Genomic DNA, 26,253 nt, shown 5'->3' with positions numbered 1-26,253 from the left:
ATACTTGTATGTATTTATAGAGGTCCTTGTACTGTCTGTCTGTCTGTCTGTCTGTATCTATAGAGGTCCTTGTACTGCATGTTTTGGATTTCTAGTATGTAAAAAATGATCTGTAGACCTGCACTGTGAAGCAGATCTTTTTATTTCATTTATCTTTTGTTCACTTCTGAGGTATAGAAAGATTTTCTCAGTAGGCTTTAAGATTAGGGATGTGTGTGTATATTTTAAGATTTGTTTTAGTGAATTCATGCTACCCGAGGTCAAATGAGAGGTCAAATCCCTTGGAACTGGAGTTCCAGATGGTGGTGAACTACCATGTGGGTGCTAGGAACTGAACCCAGGTTCTGGAAGAACAATCAGTGCTCTTAACTGTGAGCTATGATCAACTTCCAGGATTAACTTTAAAATTTTGTTTCTGAAATTATTTTTCTGTTATTCACCTATGAGAGTACAACAGGAGACTAGATAATTTGGATTTTTGAATTATGGTATAGTTGGATTTGGAGTGGATAATGTGTTTCTCTTTTTAAAAATTAACTTTACGTTTAGCCTAAAGCTCAAACCTTTTTTAGCTGTGGAAACAATATTATAATAATTAGTGTTGTAATAAGCAATGATTATTAAAGGTACATCAGTGGCCTATTTTTACTTTTATACAAATTAATTTAGCACAATGATTATCTCACTTCTGTTCAGAATGGACTCATAGTCCCTCCAACCCACTACAAGTTTGGAGTAAACTCTTTGTGCCATTTCTAAAGTAGAAACATTGTGTGTGTGTGTGTGTGTGTGTGTGTGTGTGTGTTATTGTGTGTTATTTATTTATTTATTTATTTAATCAATTTAGGGGAAATTCTTCTAAGATTATAAAGATTTTGGATTAGAAAAATCAAAACACCAATCCTTCAAATCTGTTTTTATCCTCCTTTATTTCTTAGTGATCTAAGAGTAGGTCTGAAAACTGCTGGGGCCTGGTTGTGTTGTGGATCACAATAGCATTGAGAAGACCCAGGAAGGCTCCTAAGTGCAGACAGTGTTACTAATTGCTGTCAGGGTCATGTTTGTTTCTTGGACAGTGAAAGATTTAGCTGTGGCAGTCCGTCTGCTGAGTGGACTCTTTAAAGAAGACTGCAGTCTGCTATGCTGGATTGGTCTTGAGTTGCCTGCCCCAGGTGATATGAATTTAGTTACTATTGCCAAGACTGTCATACTTCAGCGTACTGTCATACTGAGTGGTCTGAAGACAAAAAAATTGACCTTGTGATGGGATATAAGTTATATTCATAATGCTTTTGAAAATTTCCTTCTGAAATATGAAACGGTACTTTCGAAGTTTTAATTGAAAAAAATTCAGTGAAATTGTTTTAAATTTTCAGGCTAGGCAGGAGGATTATGATTTCCAGGACAGCCCTGGAGTTCATAGTGAGACCTGTCTAAACAAAGAAGAAAATAAGCTCTAAGTAAACATATTATCTTTTAAAGTAAATTAAAAATAATTAATGTTTGCCACCTTGCATTTTTGTGACTGTCCCTTGAAGCAATAGGGTCCTTAAGGACAGTGTTAGTGTATGTGGATCTCCTTCATATTTAAACAAATAGAAAATTTTAGGCAGTTTTACAAGAGAGGGAAAAGTAAGGTTGCAAGAAAATAGTACATTGCAGTGTTTTTAGTTGTTTATTTGTTTTTAATTGGTATTGTTCATTAAAACCTAAACTTAGCTGGGCAGTGGTGGCGCACGCCTTTAATCCCAGCACTTGGGAGGCAGAGGCAGGCAGATTTCTGAGTTCCAGGCCAGCCTGGTCTACAGAGTGAGTTCCAGGACAACCAGGGCTACACAGAGAAACCCTGTCTCCTAAAAAAAAGAAAAGAAAAAAAAACCCCTAAACTTAACATAGGCATTTATTTGTAACTGATTATCTAGAAGATCACACTGTCTCATTTCCCAAAGAACTATATGTTCTTTGGCCAGTAACTGTTCATTGACTTTACTTTGAAAATGAATAATTTTACCTATGAAAAACTTTCAGTGTTCTTTTACACATTTTATTCTGACAATAAAAGCTTTTACTTAAAAGTGTTTTAGTTAGAAGAGATGACAGAGGTTCTGGTTAGTCAACAAAATGATGGACTGGGTATTAGGACTATCTTGTACCTCACTGGTACAATTAGGAATAAGTATGCTCTAACTGTATTTTGAGAGAAAAGTTCTACTTTAACAGGAAGAGTGATATGTAGGAGGAGCTAAGTGGGAAGGAGTATTGAGAGGAAGAGATGGAGTAAGGAGAGAAGATGAAGGAGAGGAGAAGCTAGGTAATGAGAGAGAGAAAGAAAGAGGGGGCATGGAGGCAGATGTTCACAGGTCTCCACCAGTCAAAGATAATTTTTATATCTAGGTTGGGTATTGGGTTACGCTTCTGATTGAGCATTACCAAACTTATAAATCCTTTGATTAACATTTAAAAAACTTGTATAAAAACAAAAAGGAAAGGGGGGGGCATGGACAGGGGTTTTCTAGGGAGGGGAAATGGGGAAAGGGGATGGCATCTTAAATGTAAATAAAAAATTAAAAAAAAGCTTTTACTTAAATAAGTCTTTTTTTTAAAAGCAGATTTATGAAAATATGCATCGCTTTGATACTGTTTTGGAATTCATGAGATGGAAGCATAGGTCAAAGCTGTTTGAAGAAATTGGAACTACAGTTTAATCTAGCCACATCTCTGAGGTAAGGAAAAAGATTTAAGAAATCAAATCATAGAAAATGCTTTATCACTGAAGATAATCTGTGTGCACTGTGTCCACTGCATCTTCACTTGTCCTTTAGTGTCCTTGTAACACCAGAGCTTTGTTAACTGTTCAACTTCTTGAATCACCTTCCTTATGAATTAATAATTTTAATATATTTTTGTGTTACAAATAGTCAACTATTCAAGAACTGCCTTGAGATCCAGTTTTGTTTATGTTAGTCAGCTTCCCTTAGTGTCATGAGGTATCTGAGATAACTAACTTACAAAGAGGAAAGATTTATTTGGCTTAGAGTTCTGGGTTCAAATGACCATGTTGCTTTGGACCTCTAACAGTGCAGCACATGATGACAGGAGTTTATGGCACAGCAGATCACTAATCTCCTAAGCACCTAGTATCAGAGGGGAAGACTAGCCTCCATTGTCCTTTTCAGAAGCATACCCTCATTAACCTGATGGCTTCCTAGAAGATTGCACTGTCTCACGGTTGTGCTACGCTGCAACCCAGGTCTTCCTCCTGTACCGTCAGGGGATACTCAGCTAAACCACAGTAGTTAGTCTTTTGATATTCTTCAGTGACATATTCTTCAGTGATAACTTTGTCCTTCATTTGAATGACCTGTGTACTACCTTATAGTTGTAACTTATAGTTGTAACTGTTAATAAGGTAGTGACTCAAAAACCAATTCTTTAATTTTAATAAGAGATTACACAAGAGACACAAAACTATAAGCAACATATATGAAAGTCTTTCACGACCATCAACTCCATTGTTCTTCTCCCTAACTTCTCTTCCACCTGTCTTACTATCCTGTCTTTTATAGTCAATTTATTGGTCTGTTTATGTATTCCCTACCATCTTGAGTTAATTTTAATATCTACCTGTGTGTGTGCCTACAGAAGACAGAAGATAGTGTTGAATCCCCCTGGAACTGGAATTACAAGTGATTGTGAGCCACCTAGTGAGTGTACTGGGAACTGAACTCAGGTCCTCTGGAGGAACAGCAAGCTCGTGTAACCACTGAGCCATCCCTTCAGTCTAACTTCTTGGTTTTCAAATTAATTCTTATAAAAGTATGCATAATGAGAATACCTGCTTACAAAACATGAAGATAAAGTAAAGGGTGTAGAATAATTCTTTTATTAAACTGACTTATTTATTTGTGTGGGGATTGATACCTGTTGTGGTGCATATGTGGAGGTGAGAGGACATCTTGGGCCAGGGAGTTTTCTCCTTCCACCATGTTTGTTCCAGGGATTATACTCAGGGATTGTACTGAGGGATGACCTCATCAGGCTTAACAGGTGCCTTATCCACCAAGCAGTACCACTGACCCAGTAGAGCTCCTCTAAAGGGGTCTTTCCTGTGGTACTGGGAGCAGTGCTAGGCATTGAATCCAGGCCTTTGTGCCTGCTAAGCAATTACTGTACCATTGAGCTACATTTCCAGCAGTTGGAATTCTTAAATGTTGACACTAATATTGATTTTATTATTATTGAATATTACTAATTATAATTATGGCTAGGATTCCTCATTCTTCATATTATTTACTTGTGACATTATTTTTACATGGTAAAACTTCATGTGTGTGTATGTATATTTCATGTCTTTTCAAAGCACTAACTTCTGATTTTATAGATGAAATCTACTTTTCTGATTATATATTTAATAATTTTTAATTTGCTGACTTCCTTTGATAAGCATTCTTGTTTTCTTATTTATCATGTATATGTGCATATATATGTATGTATGTGTATACTTTTAATATCTTTGTTAGTCATTCATTGTGCCCATGTGTCTCACAAACAAGGGAGGAGGGATTTATTTATAGTCATGGCAGCTTAATTCTTTTAATAAGATTAATGCCAGTTATATTTATTTTCCTGCAAATGGCATAACTGTGCTTCTTTTGTTAGCTTGGAGTTGGCTTTTTGTGTTTTGTTTTTTGGTATGTGGTCTATGAAGTTTTTTACTAATTTCTTTTAAAGAGGTGTGTGTGTCCGTGTGTTCATCCATCTGTACATGTATATATATACACATATACTCACATGTATATGTGGAGGTAGTTGTGAACCACGTGGTTTGTTTGATACTGTCTGAACGTGGAAGGAACAGCAACCTTTCTCAGCCATTCACGGTATATTAGCTAACCTAGTGTGCTCAAGTTGCCTTCTTCATCTCATTGGGACTGTTTTTGATTGTCACAGAAAATCCTTCAGTGACTGGAATTTGCTGCCTCCTGCCTCCTCCTTTACCCCCAAGACAGGGTTTTTCTTTGTGTAGCCCTGGCTGTCTCCTGGAACTTACCCTGTAGACCAGGCTAGCCTCAAGCTCACTGAGATCTGTCTACATCTGCTTCCACCTCCTGAGTGCTGGGATCAAAGGTGTATGTAATCACTGTCAGCTGTAAAATGTATAGCCCAGGCTGACCTGGAACTCGTGATCCCCTTGCCTCTTCCTTATTCAGTAAATCTTACTGGCATATGCCACCACAACAGGCAATTTACTGCCTCGTCACCAAAAAGTTGCTAAGTAATTGAGGCTTCAAACAAGACTGCTTGTATATTCAGTATTTCTGAGGATCTGGTTTGTCTTCTGCTCCCAGAGTAGCTGCCAGCAGCTTCAGAGACTGTTATTTCCTGTTCATATTCAAACTGAAAGATTTTCTTTTTCTTAGATGCTAAAAACCAGGCTTGTGTTGTTGCAGATACACTCATAGCTCTTGAAGTAAAACATTTTCTCCAGATTTGGATGAGATTGTTGTTTTTCACTGTTATAAAAATAATCATGACTAGAATAACCCTGACTAACTCTGCTGCAGTTGTACATGTGTATATTGGGGTTAGGGTTGCTGGGAAAGAAGTTAGAAATTCTGGAAAGAAAATGGATGAGTTGCTTGTTAAAGGAAAAGGCTATATTCTTATGCTAATCCAGGCTCTGGATAAGGAGCAGAGCTGCCATGCAAACAATGGCTGTGGAGCCAGAAAGTCTGCAGGCAGAGTAGTACTTCTCAGAAAGCTTGTCAGACCAGGCGCCTGGAGCTGCCTAAGGGGGGCTTTCCTTGGAAGGGGGGTTTTCCTTGCCGATTTATGGAACTAGCAGCTGGACAGCTTGCTGGAAATTCCCACACCTTTCTAGTATTAAGTAAAAATGAAGGGTATGGGGGAAGCTTGACAGGAAAAGGAAAGAATGACTGTAGACTTGTTTTTTCAGCTGACTTCAGACTTTCCCTGTTTCATTTGGGGTTTTCTTTTTGCTCTTTAGTTATGATTGAACTGTTAGTTCAACCTTCTTGTTTGTGAAGTTTTATATGTTTTTAACTTAAGATATTCTTTGGACTGGAGAGTTGTCTCTACAGTTAGGAGTACATATCACTCTTTCAGAGGACTTAGGTTCAATTTGCAGCACTTATATAATGATAGTCTATAAGTCTAGTCACAGGGTGCTAGACACACATAAGCATGCATCCAGGCAAACAGTCATATACATGAGTAAATCTTTCTTTAGCTGGTGGTGATGCCACACACCTTTAATCTTAGCTCTTGGAAGAGGCAAGCAGATCTTAGTGAATTTGAGTCCAGTGTGATCTACAGAGTGAGTTTCAGGACAACCAGGGCTATACATAAAAACCTAGTGTTGAAAACAAACAAACAATAAATAAAAAGTAATAGATAAATCTTTCTTTTAAAAATACTTTATATTTCATTGTAATTTCATGTTATTTTCCTGAAGAAACTGTATCAGTATGGGTATATGCAATTGTTAGTTGCCAGTTTAGTAGCTTTTAAATTCCTGTGTCATTTTACAGTTTTGATTAAGTGGTATTTTAAATATCTGCCTTTATGTATTTATTAAATATCTGCCATTGATTAAATATCTGCCCGTGTGCATGCATGTGTGTGCCATTGGTTCCTCTGTCACTTTTTTTGAGATCAGATCTAGGTTAGGGTGTCCATCATGTCTCCACAAGACTTCTATCTCTATCTCCCCAGCACTGGGTTTTATAGATATACATAGCTGCACATGCTTTTTATGGGCCTACTGGGAATCAAACTCTGCTCCTCATACTTACGTGGAAACACTTTACAGACTGGACCATCTCTTTAAGCTCTGTCTTTATGTGAGTGGCATTTGCAAAAGTAAATTTTTTTTAACCTTTAAAAAATTTTATTTATATATGTATTTCTTTGAATATTAGAGTCCTGTATCTGCACGTACACCTACATGACAGAAGAGGGCATCAGATCCCTTTATAGATGGTTGTGAGCCTCCGTGTAGTTGCTGGGAGTTAGACTGAGTACCTCTGGAAAGGCAGCCAATGTTCTTAAACTACTGAGCCATCTCACCAGCCCAAGTAGATACTTTTAATTTATGGTGAAATTTCTAATGAATTCCAGTGAGATAACTCAGCTGATAAAAGTCCTTGCTTCTCAAACCTGTCAAACCAAGTTCCATCCTCAGATTCAGTGATCAGACAGTATTGATTTCCCCCAAATTGTCTTAACTCCTTACTCAAGAGCCACATGATAATAAATAAAAACTTTTTTTTAAAGATTCTGATGAAATTTCTAGGAACTTAAAAAGCATAAATTTTATTTTCAGAAGTTAGGATAAAAAAATCATTCTTGGTATGGTTATAAAATAAGGTTACAGAGGGCATGGTGGTGTAATCCAGTATTCAGGAGGCAGAGACTGAATAGGATTTTTATAAGTGTGAGGCCAGCCTTGTCTACAAAATGAGTTTCAGGACAACAAGGGCTATACAGAGAAACCCTGTCTTGAAGTAAAATAAAATATAATCAGGTAATTTTGCTGCTATATTATGATTGTAGAAACAGTTAACATGAGACAAAGAAAAGTCTGCAACGTTATTATTGCTAGTAATGATTATAGCAGCAACACCTAATTATTGAATATATAATACTGGGGTATGAGGTACTAACTCATCTAAGTTAATAATATTCCCATTTTGTGATTAAGGAAAAAGGGAAGCCTTCATAGATTAGTAATCAACATTGTCAAAGTCATGAATCAAGTAAACTAGAACTGACATTTGAAACCAAGCAGATTGCTATCATATTTACCCCATTAAAATTGCTCTCTAGTATATAATATAAAAACTATTTTTACCTAGATAAATAAACTAATATCATTTTTATGGGATTGAATCTATAACATAACATAGAGGGGGAAAATCTATAATAATGCAGAATTTAAAAGTCTGTTCTATATCTCTCCAAAATGGGTCTTGTGGAAATAATGTTAAAACAGTATGCTTTTGGCTACTTCTTTGAAGAAACATATCCATAATGTTACAGTTTTCTGGGTACTTTGTATGGATGTTACTGTATTGTTCTCTCACCTGACCTTTTTTCAGACTTATTTCCTGATTATGCTTATGGTTATTAGATTTTTATGTGTCAATGTATTTCTCACAAAATTAGTTTATCTGTTATCCCCAATACACTGTTCAAAGTTTATTAACTTGTAACAGTGAGCATTTATCATCACATGCGTTCTCAAGAATCCACCAAAAGCAGCAGGACATGGTGGCACATGCCTGTAATCCCAGCACTTGGGAGGCTGAGGCAGGAGAAGCATCACCTATTTGTTGTTGCCTAAGTCTTGAGGGACTGCTTGAATATGCTTAGGACATGGCTGCTGGCTCCAATAAGAGTACATCCGTGACCTAGTCGAAAAGTCACTTATGTTTACATCCTATTTATTAGAAGTGAGTCCCTAATTCTAGTCCCATATTCAAGGGAGGGGAATTAGACTTCACTCTTTGAAGGATGTATCAGTAATTGTGAGCATGTCAGGTCTTCAACAGTGATCTTTTGACTTAATGGGGAGGGAGCTTAGATAAGGGGTTTACTGTGTAGCCAGTGCTGATCTCTACCTCTGTGTTGGCCATCCGTGTTGAAATTATAGACATGTATCATTATGCCTGGCCATTAGTGCGATTTCTAACTAAACAGTGCTGTAGGACTCTTTCATCCTAGAGCCTTAGCTTTTAGTATCCCTAAGCTGTTGACATAATGGAGGATTTGTATCTTCAGCACCAGATGTTTCCTTTAAGCTTGAGAACCAGATGCCCAGCAGACATTCCTTTTGGGTAATCTCAGCTGTCTGAATCTGAACCTTTAAGCTCTTTTTCTTCACTTCATCCAAAAATCTGCTTATTCACATTTCAGTAATTGCTCAGACAGGCAGTGTGGGAGTCACCTTTGACTCATTGTGCTCCTTGACCCCTGTATCCAGCTATTACCAAGTACTGTAGAGTCTTGCTTTTTAATTGAATTCACTCACTGTGCTCCTGCCACTCTGACCCTAAGCACTGTCATCACTCTTTACATTTTCACAGCAGTCTTCTCACCCCTGCTATGCTTCTGCTCTTGTCCTCTCTGGTTCATTATGTAAAAACTGGATAGCTGACACTGTCTATCTTACATTTTAAAGCCCAAATCTTTTATAGGGTACTTGTCCTTTTTGTCTTCCGATCTTTTGTATTACTCTACTGTATCCTCCATAGTTCAGAAGCATTGTTCTCTGTTTTTCTGTTCCTCAGAAATCTTTGCACAGACTGTTAGTTTGACTGATTATGTATCTTCACGTAGCACTCTCAGTATTACTCCTCAGGATTGTATGGAGGGGGCTTTTCCATTTTGAATAGATCTGGGCCCTCCAGGGTTTCACATTTTTCCTATCTTGCACTTAGTGCAAACATGCTTACATTTTTTAAATTGTCTTGTTCTGTGTCAAAAGTATTTATTTTATTTCTTTCCCCATAGATGCAGAACCTCCTACAAACAGCTCTGTCACTGTGCTATGACCCCCTGTGTTAGGGTGACTTTGAACTTCCTGAATGATGAATCTGTTTTTCTATCATGATTATAGTTTTGGTGTGTGATATGTAGGCTGATGCATAAAATAAGTCCCATATAAATAACATTTAATGGCAAGAATGCTGTTACACAGAACTTGAGTTTTGGAGGATTTAGTGACCCATTCCATTAGTATCGTCTCCCTTTCTGTTGTCTGTTTCTCTTACGTCCTGTGACCCTTGCTTATTTCATTTGTATATAAATGAAATAATTTGTATGTCCTTTACATTTCTGTAAGCTAGCCTCTACTGTTATAGCAGTGCATTTCTATTAATACCTGGTGAGATTAGAATTCATAGTTTGGGATTGTTCTGCATACAGATAATTATTGAGTTTATAGTTGTCATAGGTTTCTTTTCTGTTTGCTTTTGCTTTCTGAGATAGGATTTCTATATGTAGTTCTGGCTGTCCTGGAACTTGCTCTATAAACCAGGCTGGCTTCAAACTCACAAAGATCTGCCTACCTCTGCCTCTTGAGTGCTGGGATTAAAGGTGTGTACCACTATTGCCTGGCTTCTGTTTTCTTCTTAATATTGGTGGTAGTGATGGTGGGTACATTGAAACAGATTCTGGCTATGTAGCCCAGACTGCCTAGAACTCATAATATTTCTGTCTCAGACCCACCCCGACTCCAGGTGCTAGAGTTAGAGGCAGAGGCATGTATTACCATACTCAACTGAAACATTATGGCAATAAATTATTTAATTACATTGGAGCAAACAGAGAAAGCTATTGAGACTTGACTCTCTCTCTCTCTCTCTCTCTCTCTCTCTCTCTCTTTCTTTCTTTCTTCTCTGGTTGTTTTTATAGAGCTGGAGTTGCTTTGCTGTTGCCCAGCTTGCTTTAGAACTCCTAAGTATAAGGAGTTATACTCCTGTCCTGTCGGTTTCCCAAATATTGGGGACCTAACGTGTACACAGCACTGCACTAGGTAGTTGAAATCCAGTATGTTTGTCTTGGCTGATTTGAGGTTAGGAGAGATTGCAACTTTCTACTAAATTATTTAGGCTTTGTAAATACAGTGCCTTAAAAGAAAAAAGGATAGCTTTAATTTATAAAAATATATTGTAACAGAGCTGAGACTGTAGCTCAGTAATGGAACCCTTAGTTAGCATATGCAAGTTCCTAGAGTTGATCACACCACAATTTTTAAAAAGCATATTTCTGTATTTAAAATCTTGGTTATGCTTGTTTTTTTCTCTCCACTCCTGAAAATGTTCCAATTTTTTGTTATATTCATTGCCTTGTTCCTTTTTTTTTTTTCCCAGAAGTCTGAAGAAAGCAGCAGGTGAAAGTCCTTGTCAAGTGATTTTGTTCTTCTATAAGGAAACCTCATTCAGTAAGGTCATTTACATTACTGAAATAGCAGGACCAGTTATTCAAAGTGGCCGTGTACAGGACACGTGCAAATTGGACAATGACTCAACTATACACTTACATCAGATTATTGGGAGCCTGTCTGTTCATCATTTCTCATGTTCAAGGTAAATTGATACTTGTTTCAGTAAGTCATTTCTATATATAAAACACTTACATTCTTTGATCTGCTCTCAGCTCATGTTCCTTTCTACACGGGTCATCATACCAGCACAACTCTTAAGAAAAGAAGCAAAGAACAAACATGCCATAAGAAATTGTGAACTTTGTGTAGACACCTTTTAAAAGTCTTAGCCTCCCTGAACCTTTTTTCTTATCTGTAACATAGGCAAGATTCATAGCATGCGGTTTACCTTGTGAGGATCAGATGAAATTAAGTATAAATAGTCTGCAACTTAGTACCTAACCCACAAAGCAATAAGTATTTGAGGCTGAGCTTTAAAATATCCTGTCCTTTTCAAAACACAACAAAGAATAAGCACAAATAATAATAGAAAATTGTTTAATTGTCATGAGAATTTGGAAAATAAATACACTTGTTTATCTGTGCTAAGTTCTAAAATTTCTTCATAGAGTATTAACTATATCTTGCTATAATGCAAGATCTATTTGTGACCTCTGTTGCTTACTGTGTGTTCATAGATCAAACTGGAACTTAAAATTTGATGAACTATATTTTTTGTACAAACTTTTCCCCCTGGTTGGTTTGATTAGGACAGTATTCTGAACTAAAAAGTTAGCATTGCTTTGTAAGAGCTTTTGAGATGGAACTTCCCACCATCTTCATTTTTTTAAATATATTAAATTTGTGTATAAATATATGTGTGTTAATGTTTGTGCACACATGTGTGCATCTGCATGTGGAGACCAGCAGTTTTGCATTGGGTGTCTCCAAGGGGTCTCTGACTAAACCTAGAGCTTGCTAATTGGCTAGACTGGCTTCTAACCACCCCAGCCGCTAGTCTGCCATCTTCATTTTCTGAAGGTTTTGGCTTTATAAATTTTAATTTCCTATTTAGTTCTGAATGCTGAGGATTATTCATCCACATGAAATTTGGGTAGCAGCATAAAGCTTTTTTATATTTTTGAATTACTACAATGAAGGTCCATAGCTTCTTTATATTTGCCTTACTGTCGCTTTGCTGAGAACACAGACCTCAATGGCTCAAGCCACTTTTATCTGTGAAATATAAGAATACATAATAAAATACCTTTCTGTTAAGTTTGAAGGTATCTTTGAAGGATATTCCTTTTCAGTATTTGTTTTTATTAACAAATACTTACTCTGAGGTAAATTTCTTTTCCAAATATTAAGTATAAGAATCTTAGGGATGACCAACCAAAGAGCATACACAAGCTGGTTTGAGGCCCCCCAACATATATGTAACAGAGGACTGCCTTATCTGGCCTCAGTGGGAGAGGAGATCTTGTAGAGACTTGATACCCCAGGGAAGGGGGATACCTGGGAGGAGGGGGGTCACCCTGTCAGAGGCAAAGGGGAAAAGGGCATGGGGAGGTCTCTGGGAGGGGGACCAGGAAGAGAGGCAACATTTGAGATATAAAGAAATAAAATAATTACTAATTTAAAGAAGAAACTGAGGGCTGGAGAAATGCCTCAGTGGTTAAGAACACTGGCTGCTCTTCTAGAGGACACTGATTCAGTTCCCAGAACCCACATAGCAGCTCACATAGGGTTTGCCTTAGACCTGAGACTATTCCTCCTCTGAAACTCCAGTTCCAAGAAACACGACACCCTCACATAGACATGTGTACAGGCAAAACACCAATGTACATAAAATAAAAAAGTCATATTTTTAAAAGTATAAGGGACATAAGATCATTAAAATTTAAGTTATGGGGTGGTGGTGGTGGTACATATCTTTAATCCTAGCACTTGGGAGTCAGAGGCGCGCAGATCGCTGAGTTGGAGGTCAGTGAAAAAACCAAAATACATAATATAGACTATATATGCATGCATGCATACATACATGCATACATACATACGAATCAAGTTACACAATCTCTAGCTCTAACATTCTGTTTTTCTGCTGTCAGTGTGTGCATGTGTGTTATTTTTCTTATTTAGTAGTTCATCAGTATTGCTAAATTTACAGTTGAGGTCACATTACGGAACCACTTCATATTTATAGTGAAATTCATACTTTAATCCTTTTGGCTCTACCATTCTTTCCACATGGTTTTGTTTGAAAAATTCAGTTTTATATATGTCATTACTTGTCATTTGAGGCCATAAACTCTATAATGCAAGATCTTGGCTCTATTACATAAGTCTTCGTCAACTTTTTGATAGTGTGGTCTGGATTCAGACCAATGACCCTGGCATGAAAGGTAGATTACAAGAATTGTTTCATGCTTTCAGTTCCCTTACTTAGGCAATTAGAGTTTTCTGCAAGATGCTTAGTAACTCCCTTTTCACAGAGACATTCAAAAATGATTCTTTTTTAAAAAGCTAGTTACAAGTTTTGAACCAAAAAATTAAAGTGGAAATACACCTGCTCCCCACCCCTACAACTCCTACCTTACTGAATGCATTAGAAATTACCTCAGCCTTTCCTTTCCTGAAGTCTCTCTATTTTATACCTAGTAAACCGTAACTGTCACATATGACAGGCTGGAGATCTGTTTGCATGGGTATCACAAATATGGGAGAGGCAGATTCCTCAGTGTTGGCAGCTTTGAACTCCTTAGTGCCATAGGCTTATAGGTCAAGTTTTCTTCCCTTCCCTCCCCTCCCCTCCCCTCCCCTCCCCTCCCCTCCCCTCCCCTCCCCTCCCCTCCCCTCCCCTCCCCTCCCCTCCCCTCCCTTCCCTTCCTTTTTAAAGATTTATTTATTTTATGTATATGAGTATACTGTCACTCTCTTCAGACACACCAGAAGAGGGCATTGGATCCCATTACAGATGGTTATGGGCCACCATGTGGTTGCTGGGAATTGAACTCAGGACCTCTGGAAGAGCAGTTGGTGCTCTTAACCGCTGAACCATCTCTCCAGCCCATAGGTCAGGTTTTCAAAGAAGACTTAGTCTAGGCTGAAAATTAGAGGCTTACTGCTCTAGGTACTCAGATCAGAACACACTCTGGGCCTTGTAAGGCATCAGAAGAATCTTTGCCTCTTGTTGTTGGTTTGGTTTGGTTTTTGTTTCTTGTTTTTTTTGAGGCAGGCGTGGATCTTGACTTTAGGAAGCTTTCGGGAAGTCTTCAGCTCTCTGGGCTCCCAGCTTAGCTGTTGACACTTCTCATAGCCTTGATATGTCTGCCACCCTTTATAGTCTCTGCAGCCTGCCTCTGTTAGCAACCTCCTAGCTGCGGTCATTTTGATTTTGGTTCCTAGGACTTGCATTTTTATTTTTTAAAATCTTTTATGAATACCTCCATGATAAATGAGCCTGGAGCACTTGTGAGGAGTGAGGCCTGAAGCTGAGCTGTAACTTCAGCAGAAGCAGGTCCAAAGGTCCCTGCAGCTGGTGTGGAGTTTCCTCAGAGGAATCTCTGGCATGTTTAAAACAGCCAGTCTGACACAGTGAGGGCACTGCTAGTTGTGAAAGAGCAGCTTTTTTGACAGTTCCTCACTCACGGCAGCTAGGCACCAGGGAGAGGTCTGCCAGTTGTCAATCAAATGACCAGTTGGCTGTTTCAAATAGTTTATTTAAAGAAAAGTCAAGGGTGCTAGGGAGAGGAGGAGCCTGCAGGAAGGGAAGAACCAGGGTGGGGGGAAAAGAGAGGAGAGGAGGGAAGGGGGAAAGGGGGAGGGGAGGGGAGGGGGAGGGGGAGGGAGGAGGGGAGAAATCAAAAGGACCCTTACAGTAGGGACTTGTCCTGGAATTAACATTCTCAAAAATGTTTACCAATGCTTAGCTCTCTTAGCCTTTAGGGAGAGGGATTCTTCTGCTCTGCTCTTTTTTTGTCATTTTTGTTTGTCTTTCATTAGTTAGTATAAAACTTGTAACTGGGCTGTCTCCATATATCTCAATATCTGCTACAGTAGTTCTGCATATAATACTTTATAAGTTGATTTTATATGAAATTTACTTTTAAGGTATATTATCAGCAGATGTTATGATAAAGCAAATTTAGTGTTCTTCATTGAAGATTGTAACTAAACAACTTTCCAAGCATGATTGTCTCCAAATTTCATTTTTCTTTTTTTTTTTTTTTAAATACAGGGCAGAATCTAGATAGTATGCTCCATGGCACTGGTATGAAATCAGACTTGGATCAGAAGAAGCCAGAAAATGGAGTTACTTTAGCACCAGAGGATACCTTGCCTTTCTTAAAGTGCTATTGCTCAGGACACTGCCCAGATGATGCTATTAATAACACGTGCATGTAAGTATTTGGTCTAGTCCTTAAGAATTAGATGAATAGTAAACTCAGATAAGGGTTTTTTTCTCCTTTGTATATGGTATCTTTCCACAGAAATAAAGGACTCTTGGCTTAAGTATAGAAATATTGTTGTCTATCATTAAACAATTGATGATGTTAGTTACATCACGAAACAGCTTCTTTTTTGTTTATTTTGATTTTTGAGGCAGGGTCTTTTCTACATAGACCTGGCACTCACTATGTATACCAGGCTGGCCTTGAACAAAAGGTGTGCACCACTATGCCTGGCTTACTGTTTGTTTGTTTGTTTGTTTGTTTGATTCATTCTTTCTTTATCTCTTTTTTTCTTTATTTTGGGGGGGGGGGTGTTTCGAGACAGGGTTTCTCTGTGTAGTCCTGGCTGTCCTGGAACTCACTCTGTAGCCCAGGCTGGCCTTGAACTCAGAAATCCACCTGCCTCTGCCTTCCAAGTGCTGGGATTAAAGGCGTGCGCCACCACTGCCCGGCTTACTTTTTGTTTCTTTACTGACCTTTAAAATCATGAACCTAATGGAGCTCCTTGTAGAAAATGTTTTCCCTTTTGTAGATAACTGAAACAAAAAAACAAAATGTTTACTCATTGCTGCCTTAGCCAGTTGCAGCAGAGTGTAGATACAGAAGAATGTACTGTGATGGTTTTGTTATTCCTCTCTGGATTTCTAGTCTACATCTGCTTTGTATGACTCAGCTTTATGTTAACCATTCAGTCCACTTACAGATAGTCATGTAACTTGAATTCATATTTTTTAAAAATGTATGTATTGTGCATGTGTGCAAGATATGTGTGTAGATATACATGAAGAGATCAGAGGATAACTTGCAGAAGTCTTCTACTATGTGAGATTCAAGAGTGGAACTCAAGATTGTCAGTCTAGACAGCGAGCACTTTTATATGCTCAGCCATCTTGTGTCCATAGTCCATATCTTGGAGCACATTAAAGAATTGTAGATATTTCTTGTTACCATACTTTTTGACTATTTTATTAGGTTCTTAATATCTAATACCCTTCTCCACCCCAATCCCTTCCACCTCTCCAATACTAGGTAGGAGAGAAAGAGGGTTAAAGGGGAACAGGGCCAGGGGAACAGGGACCATAGATCTCATTAGACTACTTCCTTCTGATTAGGGGCATCGAGTTCCTTGGGGCAAGTTCAGTCTTCATTGTCAGGACATCTCCAACCAGCAATCCAGCAAAACAGCAAAAGCAACAGCAGGAACCAGCAGCCTCCTGGGGCTCTGGCACTTTTATATCCTGTCAAGAGTGCCCAGAATTCCAAACATAATCTATCTTCAGCCATCAGAATCATACCCCTGCTAGAGCATGAGACAAATTGTAATTAGCCGTTGTGGACAACCTGAAGCAGTCCCACATCCCACACGTGGGATTAAACAAAAATATATTCACATAACTGGATTTTTTAAGAAATCAAAATTCTCACTACACTTCCGGACAAAAACAAAGAGACAAACAAAAACAACTGTGTGCAATTCAGTCTCATCAGTCAATTAATTGTTTCCTTGTTATAGAATAAGGCCAAATTTTGTAGTTTTCTGTGCTCTTTGAATAAATTAGATATGATTTATAAAACTTAGAGTATGAACTAATATAATTTATCCTTCCTATATTTGCTAAGGGAAAACTCAAGGACACTGATATTAAAGTGGCAAAACTTTGTAAAACAAATATATTTATATAAAAATTTTAAACATGAACTATGCAGACCTTCTCTCTGCTTTCCAGTCACATTTATTATGAAGTACTTTTGGAATCTAAGTCATCTGTTCTTCCCAAATATACTTTGCTGTGTCATTAGGGTCTGCTGAAATGTTTTTCAGAAAAGCTTGTTTTTAGCTCCTATGTATATACAGCGTGTGATCATGAGTTTGGCTAGCATAGTAGTTACATAACCACATACACATGGGGAGCATTTATTAGCAGAGCCCCCTTTCTGCTTGACAGAATTCTCAGTGGCCCTTTAGGCCTTAGTTTAAGCACACTGCCTTTGATTTAGCTTAAATCTAAATAAATTGGTTTTCCTAATAAATCACATGAAAATGCAATTTAAATGTAAAAAAAAAAAAACCAAGGTATTGAAGAGACTATATTCAATTCATATATCTTCAGTTCTTTTGTATGTCTATTTTAAAATTTTACATGCATTTATTTGGTATGTACATGTGTTGTGCACATGTGCACACATCAGCTTATCAGAATCAGTTCTTTCCTTTCACCATCTGGGTTTTAGAGATCCAACTCCACTCTTCAGGCTCAGTGACTAGTGCCTTTAGCCACTGAGCCGTCTCTCTGGCCTTCTTTATCAGACAGTCTCTATGTAGCTCAGGGTGATCTAGAACTCAAGATTCTCCTGCTTTAGCCTCCTGAGTGCTGGTGTTCTAGATGGGTACCACCATTGCTCTGCTCTTTCTAATATGAAATTGTATTGTTGTTTTCTCTCTTTCAGAACTAATGGCCATTGCTTTGCCATTATAGAAGAAGATGATCAGGGAGAAACCACATTAACTTCTGGGTGTATGAAGTATGAAGGCTCTGATTTTCAATGCAAGGTGAGATCTAATTTGTAACCTATCACCAGACTGTCTCAACCTGCCGTCTGCCCAAGTAATGACATGGAGACCTTTTATTAATTATGAAAGCTTGGCCTTAGCTGGCTCATATAATTTAACTTAATCTGTTCATACTAATCTCTGTTCTACCACATGGCTTTTTACCACTTCTCAGTCTTGGCAACTGCTTCTTCCTCCATTTCTGGCTGACAAATCCTATGCCTAAATCTTTCTCAGAGTTCCTATCTCTACCCTGTAGTATCACCTATCCTCTCCTGCTTTGCTATAGGCTGTTCAACTCTTTATTAAACCAGTCAAAGGTGATGGAGAAGAATGTTACAAAACACTGAGATAAATGATGCTTCCTAAAAATAACAATACTGGGTCTGTACAGAAATCAGCATTTGAATAATACATACATAGAATACTTTACATAGAACACAAGAGATTATCCCAACAGTAACTCAAGAAATAAGGAAAGGTAGAACTTTGTGAACAGAGTTGAGCTTCCTAGCAGAAGTAGACTGCTCTTTCACACTACTGTGGTCACAAAATTTTCTAAAGAAAGCCTGTTTCATCAAGTAATAGGATTTTATTAATTGAAGTTCTAGATTGCTTTACTTTCAGTTTTGAATCATCCTAGATTGTGGTTAATGCAAAAAAAAAAAAGTGAATGTCACATTTATATGTAGAGTGTAAAATTTATTGAAAAGACTTTAAGATAGTGGATAGTAATGTTTGTTTCCCCATGACAACACCATTAAATCTTTGTTTCAGTATGTGGTGATTTGCATAAGATGTCCCCATAGTCTCAGGCATTTGAATACTTGATCCCTGGTTGTCTGTACTGTTTGGGAAGGTATAGGGCATGTGACATTGTTGGAGGAAGTGTGTCACTGGAGACAGGTTATAAGAGGATAAAACCTTACCTACTGCTAATTCGCTTTCTGCTTGCGATTTGAGGTGTGTGTGGGCTCTTAGATTCTGTTCTGCTGCTCTACCTTTGCTGTGCCTTTGCTCTACCGCCATGGACTACTTTAATTCTACGTGAAAAGAGCAGCAGCAGAGAGGATTCCTTCAGTTTTTTTCTAAATTGTGCGAATTTCTTAAAAGATCCTGTCAGTGTTTTTGAAAATCAGCTCTGGATAATACTTTATTTTATACTTTTAATGTCACCTATGTCAGAAAATTAGCCCTATTCAGAACTGGCAGGTTTGATAGAAAACTTGAGTTAGATTTATACTTGGAAGTCACTGGGAAGGTGACTAAGAATCTGCTCCTTGTCTCTCTGGTACAAACAAACCTAAGCTCTCCTCAAAATACTTTTCAGTGTGTGAGCAAAGTTGTTCCATCCTACTTCCCCACACATCTCATCTTAGGGAAAATCTCAGTGTCTTCAGATGCCTCTTATATAGCCATTCAGTTATTACACTCCAGTGCTCCAGTGTAGTGCACAATCAAGAATGCTATAAGCAGAGAAAACCTCCTATCTGAATGCAGCCACATGTATTTTAGCAGGTGTGCTGTGTTCTAGAGGCATTGAACTTTTGCCAGCTAAACCCTCATGTCTCTGACTCAGCCACCCCACTCCCACTCTGATTCTTCACTCGTGATGTTAGTCCTTTGATATAAGTAGATAGGAATCAGATGGTTTTGTAACTTGTCATGTATTTGTCAAGTGTAATATGTTAAGATTTGTTCAGATTTGAGAGGATTTGTTTCTTTCAGTTTTATGCCATTAACAAGTTATCAACTGTGTATACCTTTGTAAACCACTTTTAAAACCTCAAGAAGGAGCAGTGGTTACAGGCTCAGAGTTTTGACAAGATTAACAAGAATCCTGCAAACTTCTAAACTGAATTGGTTCCAAACTTAGTATAAGTTAGTTTTCAAGCTTAATAATCTGCCCAAACTCATATGCTTCCTCATAAGAGCTGTGAAACTTTGGGCAAGGAGCTTATTTTCTTAGGAATTATATATATCAAATGAAATAACATAGTAAGGGCTTAATAGATGTTAAAGTTTACCTCATCTTGAGAAGTATCCAGCTATGTCACCCATATCCCTAGATGTGCACACACTCTTGCATGGTACAATCTTGAGCACATGGTTTTAAGATACTACACTTGATCAATTTCTTTTGTTAAGTACACTCTGAACAGAGCTTCTCAAGTCCCTTTTCTTCCTTCCATAATAACCTTTCTTCTAGTTAAGAGATCATGGGCCTGAGATGACAAAATCTGAAAATTCTACTCAGTTCTGTGCTTAGAAATGAAAACATGCGGGGATAACAGATATGTTGGCATGTTAGGTTGCTGTCGGGTTGGTAGTTTGGGGTTTGCATTTATCCATTAGAGTATGTGCACCAAATCATGTGTGGAAGTCAGAGGACACATGTGGAGTCTGCTCTCCTGTCCTCTGGGTACTGGGGGTCTGACTCAGGTTGCCAGGCTTGGCTGTAAGCTGATGCAGAGGCCATGGAGAGGTGCTGCTTACTGGCTTGCTTCCTGTGGCTTGCTTACACAGTCTGCTACCCTAGAGAACCCAGGACCACCAGCCCAGGGATGGTACCACCCACAATGGGCTCGGCCCATCAATCACTAATTAAGAAAATACCTGACAGGCTGGCCCACAACACAGATTTTAGGGAGGCACTTTCTTAATTGAGGTTTCCCTTCTCTCAGATGATTTTAGTTTGAGTCAAGTTGACACAAAACTATTCAGCACTATTACAACTACTACTGATCTTCGGAGGGAGTCTCTTAATCTCATTCTTGATCTATTCTCAGTGCTAGGTAGAGGTATAGGTGAATGATTCCTATATGCTTCATGTTTTTGCTACCTCACTGCTAGAGCGCTGTCATGTCTCTCTTGTTCGAACCACCTCAGAACCCTCACTGCGTGCACTGCTACTTGTCTTCAGTGCACTCTTGAGTACTGTCTATGGCCCAAGAACATAGTGTTGACTTAAGCCAGACTCTTCCGTTTCATCGCTGCCAAATAAATTGTTCTCTGGGATATTAATTAATTAGTTATGTGTATAGGTTTTTTCCGTGAGCATGCCTGGTACCCAAAGCCAGAGGGTGTCAGATCCCTTGGAACTGGAGTTACAGATGGTTGGGAACTGCCATGAAGGTGCTTGGAATCAAACCTGTGTCCTGGAAGAACATCCAGTGCTCTTAACTGCTGAAGCATATCTTCAGGTTCCCCCCATCCCCACTCCCATAGGATTTTTATTCCCTACCTTAGTCTACAGATAGGTAAAATGACTTGGGTGGAGAATGGGGAAGAGTGTAGGAAAGAGAAAGCTGTCACCCCGTTCCACAATCTAGATACTGCTTTTTTTTTTCAACCTGATATATTGTTAACGTGTGTAAGAAAGATGTGAGGTGCCGGGCGGTGGTGGTGCATGCCTTTAATCCCAGCACTTGGGAGGCAGAGGCAGGCGGATTTCTGAGTTCGAGGCCAGCCTGGTCTACAAAGTGAGTTCCAGGACAGCCAGGGCTACACAGAGAAACCCTGTCTTGAAAAACCAAACCAAACCAAAACAAAACAAGAAAGATGTGAGGTGAGTCTGCTATAGCTTGTTTGTGGTAAAGGCACATCAAGTCTTGAAGGGCTGCCCAAGGTTGTTTTTTTTGTTTGTTTTTGTTGTTGTTGTGTGTTTTTTTGTTTTTTTTGTTTTTGTTTTTTTTTTGTTTTTTTTTTTTTTTTTTTTGTTTTGTTTTTTGGCTTATTTAAGACCCTGGAATTCATGTCATATTCACCAGAGAAAGAAGAAATCAATTTATTGAATATTTTCTATTTGCATTTAGTTTGCTAAGTATTTGGTACATTCCATCTTGTTGCTTTGTGGTTACTCTGTAAAGCAAAATATTTTATCCAGTGGTTTTCAGAGGAAACTAAAGAGAAATTAGTTACTTAGGGTCACAAAGTTAGTAACTGGCAAAGCTAGGTAGGATTTATGCTGATTCTTTTTCTTTTTAAATTATCAAATTACCTTCTATCTGTTGGGAAATTTTCTCTTTCCCTTAAATGAAGTCATATGATGTGTGTCTGTCTAGTTTCCCACATTCACTGTTCAAGAATCTTTTAAGTTATGCCTGTCTTTGAGGCATTGTACTTACAAGTGTCTTCATCTTCCTTACTCATTTCTATTAGAAGGTATGGACTCACATGACATTCTGCATGGCTGTGGGGTGTCAGTGACCATTGTCTGGTGCATAGTCTGCTTTTATTCTTATAGTCATCCCTGGTAGAGAAGACAGATGAGAGAAATTGAGAATTGGGTCTTCATCTTTCATATCTGCTATTAAGTGGGCAGTAATCCATGGTTTAGAGATCCTTGACCCAAGATTGCCGAGATGTCCATCTTTGTTTTCCTTTCACATGAATCTTCTGTAAGGCGATCTTCATTCAGCCTTCCGGGAATGACTGCTTGGCACTTCCTTTATTCATTGGCATTTATGCGATTATTCTTTCTTTAATGCTGATTTTTTTTCTTGGTGGATTATTTGAGAGTTTGCAGCAAAAGCCCTATCATATTTCTGTCTTTCTTTATGATAATTTCAAAGGAATTATTTTTAAAATAATTAGTTAACATGTAGAATTTATACATTTGGACATTTCTAAATGTTATTGTCTTCTCAGGTGGGATTCAAGCTATAGACTCTCAAGTCAGCCTTTTTAGGTAACACCTGATTATTTCCATTCTGGACATCTGATATTTAAAAATAATGTGGTCAATTTCTGCTTACGCTCTTGCTACCTTCATAATGGTGTACAAGCTCTTTCTATTCATATTTTAGTTCAGAATGGCATTTCACCCAGGCAGCACTGAAATGTCAGCATGCAATCCCTGATGTCTGCTTCCATGTCTGAAGTCTTTGCACCTGTTTTCTCATCTTTTAGGGCATACCTTGTATCTGGTTGGTGGTCTGTAGTCACCTCCCTTAACCAATACCCCTCACCCTACTTGACTAGAACCCCCTCTGCTTTGTAGTCTGATCTTAAGTCTGACCCAAATCTTATTTCTGCTGTGATTCATACCAGTTTGATTCTAGTAAAGTTCTATGTTTTCTAGCAGATAATTACCTTTTAAAACTAAAAGTAACTAGCTGAGTGGTTAAATACACTAATGTTTGGAGTAAAAAAATCAATCACTAAAATTCTTCATTCCTTTATAATGTATAATTAATGTCTTTATCTTCATATATGATCTTAAGGAAAATTATTTTGCAATCTTATTTTCAGAAAAAAATTTAAATTTTCAGTATTTTTGTTGTTGTTGTTGTTATTTTTGTTTTTTGAAACAAGGTTTCTTTGTGTAGCCCTGGCTGTCCTGGAACTCACTCTGTAGACCCAGGCTGACCTCAGACTCACAGAAATTCTCCTGCCTCTGCCTCCTGAGAGCTGGGATTAAAGGTGTGTGCCAACGTACCCAGCTAATATTTTTTGACGTTTGGAGATCCTTGTCTCTGAGTTATAAATTGTATTCACCAATACTAAAGATATTCATACTCAATTTAATATGTCAAGCATTTTAATTTTACCATTTTTTTTAAAGGATTCACCAAAAGCCCAGCTACGCAGGACAATAGAATGTTGTCGGACCAATTTGTGTAACCAATATTTGCAGCCTACACTGCCCCCTGTCGTTATAGGTAGGTCAGCCCAGAGAAGTCAGGCATGATTCTCTGTAAGTTCTTGTCTGTAACAATAACCACACACCTAGAATTAAGTGCTGTGCGTTATTTTCTCACTTTCTTTGTAAGATGCAGCAGAAAGATACTATACCTTATTGCTGACTTTTGTCCTCAGGTCCCTTCTTTGATGGCAGCATCCGATGGCTGGTTGTGCTCATTTCCATGGCTGTCTGTATAGTCGCTATGATCATCTTCTCCAGCTGCTTTTGTTATAAGTAAGAAGATATTTATTTTTATACAAAATATATTGCTAATTATTCTTTATTAGTCTTGTCTCTTTTTTTAGCAGGAAAAAACCAGTGACTACTGAGTGCAATTCAGAAATTCAGAAATCACTAATTTATATTATCTGGCTATAGCTTTTCAGCTGTGTTATGACTTCCCTAAGAGGAAAAATGAACTTAATTACCAATTAATATTTTTTAATACTAATTTATTCTTTTATATTTAAGAAGTCATGGCTTTCTTATTTGTATAATAGTGAGTTTTGTTATATCTGAATTTCTAAAGCAGATTTCTAGATAACAACCTCTTTCCTAGTTTAATAATTTGGGATTTTTCAGTGAAATGAAATTATCTATGAAACAGGTTAGTAATCTCATAAATAAATCTATATATAAAGAATTTTACAATATGCTGAAGCTGTCAATTTAAGAACCTGGAGGAAAAGATAAATTCAATAAGTAGATTTGATACTGGGTTGCTATATAGAAAAAAATACAGTTGGGACAATTTCCTACACTGGTATAAATGTGAACCAGATTAGATTAGAACTATATATTCATATGCACAGTTTGGAGAACCTTTCTGAGTCTGCCTCAACTTGGAAGGAAGCAAGGAAGTAAATAAAATATGAGTAGTATCAGCTACATAAAAACAAAATGTGTGGGAAAACAAAACCACAAGTGGTTAGAAGACAGAGCATGTGAAAACTGCTGGTAGCTGATGCTGCAAGTGACTGCTTACACACATAAAAAGAGCATCTACAAATCAAAAATGTAACTCGGCAACTAGACAAAAATGAATACAAGTTTTTAAAGAAATATGCATGGCTTCCTGAAGGGCTTTATTTTTTGAGATAGATCTCATGATGTAACCCTAGATAGCTTTGCACTCACTATGTAGACTAGGTTGGCCTGGAACTCTTGGAGATGCACCACCTCTACTTCTCAAGTGCTAGAATTAAAGCTATGTGCAGGCCACACCAGCTAACTTCCTCTTCCTCAGTTATTCTCCACTGGAGTTTCTGAAACAGATTCTTACTAAATCTGGAGCTCACTGTTGTAGGCTAGAGGGGCTTGCCAGTAAACCTAGGACTCCTCCTATCTTTGCCTCCCCAGTGCTGGGATTACAGGTATACCCTAGTTTTTAACAGGTGCTGGTGTTCAGATTCAGGTCCTTATGCTTGTATGACAAGTACCTTACTGACAGTCATCATCCTAGCTCCTCACATGTTTTACAGGAGACTTTTTTTTTTCTTTTTTGGTTTTTCAAGATAGGGTTTCTCTGTGTAGCTGGCCTAGAACTCAGATCTTCCTGCCTCTGCCTCCTGAGTCCTGGGACTAAAGGAATGCGCCAAACCACCATCCAGCTCAAAGTTTTTTTTTTTTTTTTCTTTAGATAAAATAGCAGATTGAGCAAGTCAGCCTGAGTTATACAGAGTGAGATCCTGTTTCACAACAAACAAAAATTTACTCTGAAGGCAAACAAAAACCAATTTATCAGTTATGGGGTGAGACATAATAATGAAAACAAGATATAGTGTACATTTAATTACTAATTTAATAGCCTTTGCTTATTAGCCAAGCCTGTATCTTATAAGCCAGATAGGATCCTTAGGAACACCTGTTCAGGATGGGACAGAAAAAAAACCCTAAAGAACTGATGAGAGTTATGTGAAATGGCCTAGGCAGATTAAGCCTATGCCAGTTAGCTTTGCAAGGCTCTCATAATAAACACTGATCCCTAGAAAGACGAAACAAAGGAGATAAGCATTAAGATTGCTGTGCTGCTTCTTGAAGAGTGTTTGGCTTCATGACACAAGGAGGGAGCATAGGTGTAGTCCATGGTATTCTCAAATGAGAACATGCAGGTGAGAGTCTGGGAGACATCAGCTGTATTCATGGAACAGGGTGCTAAAGAATAGCCTCACAGGAGAAGACGGGAGTTCTGCAGATGACCCCATGCAGTATTCAGCATGTTCATATGAAAAATCTCCCAAGGCTGGAGGAACATCTGAAATGATTGGAGGAAATGGTATTGGTGCTCACAGGAAGCTAGGAATGGTGCCTGTTAACCACCATCTTTGAGAGTATGAAATCATAGGTCTTCCTTAAAGTACTCGAGGCTTGTCTCAGTGACAGAGAATAATTAGTGCCAGACTAAATGCATCTGAGGTCCCACCTTAAAAACAAGACCCAACTGGACATTGTGGTGCACACCCTTTATTTCCAGCACCCAGGAAGCAGAAGTAGGTGGATCTCTAAGTTAGAGACCAGCCAGTCCACATAGTAAAAGTCTGTCTTTAAAAAAACTGAAGATTCATGCTATTTTTCAGTTTTGTTTTGTGAAAAATAACAGTATTTGTAAGAATAT

The 26,253-nt window shown here is 38.1% G+C and overlaps 1 protein-coding gene across 2 annotated transcripts in view; it reads left to right on the top strand.

Moving 5' to 3' along the window:
- Bmpr1a (bone morphogenetic protein receptor type 1A) overlaps window positions 1-26,253 on the top strand; it is a 94,111-nt gene that overhangs the window by 46,099 nt on the left and 21,759 nt on the right. Inside the window, exons 2-7 of one of the 2 annotated variants that reach the window (XM_034497526.2) lie at window positions 2,610-2,723; window positions 10,896-11,111; window positions 15,189-15,351; window positions 17,851-17,953; window positions 23,520-23,616; window positions 23,774-23,873. In XM_034497526.2, the coding sequence (XP_034353417.1) occupies window positions 11,045-11,111; window positions 15,189-15,351; window positions 17,851-17,953; window positions 23,520-23,616; window positions 23,774-23,873 (530 nt within the window). In that variant the 5' untranslated portion in view covers window positions 2,610-2,723; window positions 10,896-11,044. Of the gene's footprint in view, window positions 1-2,606; window positions 2,724-10,895; window positions 11,112-15,188; window positions 15,352-17,850; window positions 17,954-23,519; window positions 23,617-23,773; window positions 23,874-26,253 lie in introns of both variants that reach the window. The other variant, XM_034497528.2, reaches the window with a different exon arrangement.

Source organism: Arvicanthis niloticus, chromosome 3 (genome assembly GCF_011762505.2).
Source record: "Arvicanthis niloticus isolate mArvNil1 chromosome 3, mArvNil1.pat.X, whole genome shotgun sequence".
NCBI classification, from domain to species: Eukaryota; Metazoa; Chordata; class Mammalia; order Rodentia; family Muridae; genus Arvicanthis; species Arvicanthis niloticus.
This window is presented reverse-complemented; position numbering and strand designations above follow the sequence as displayed.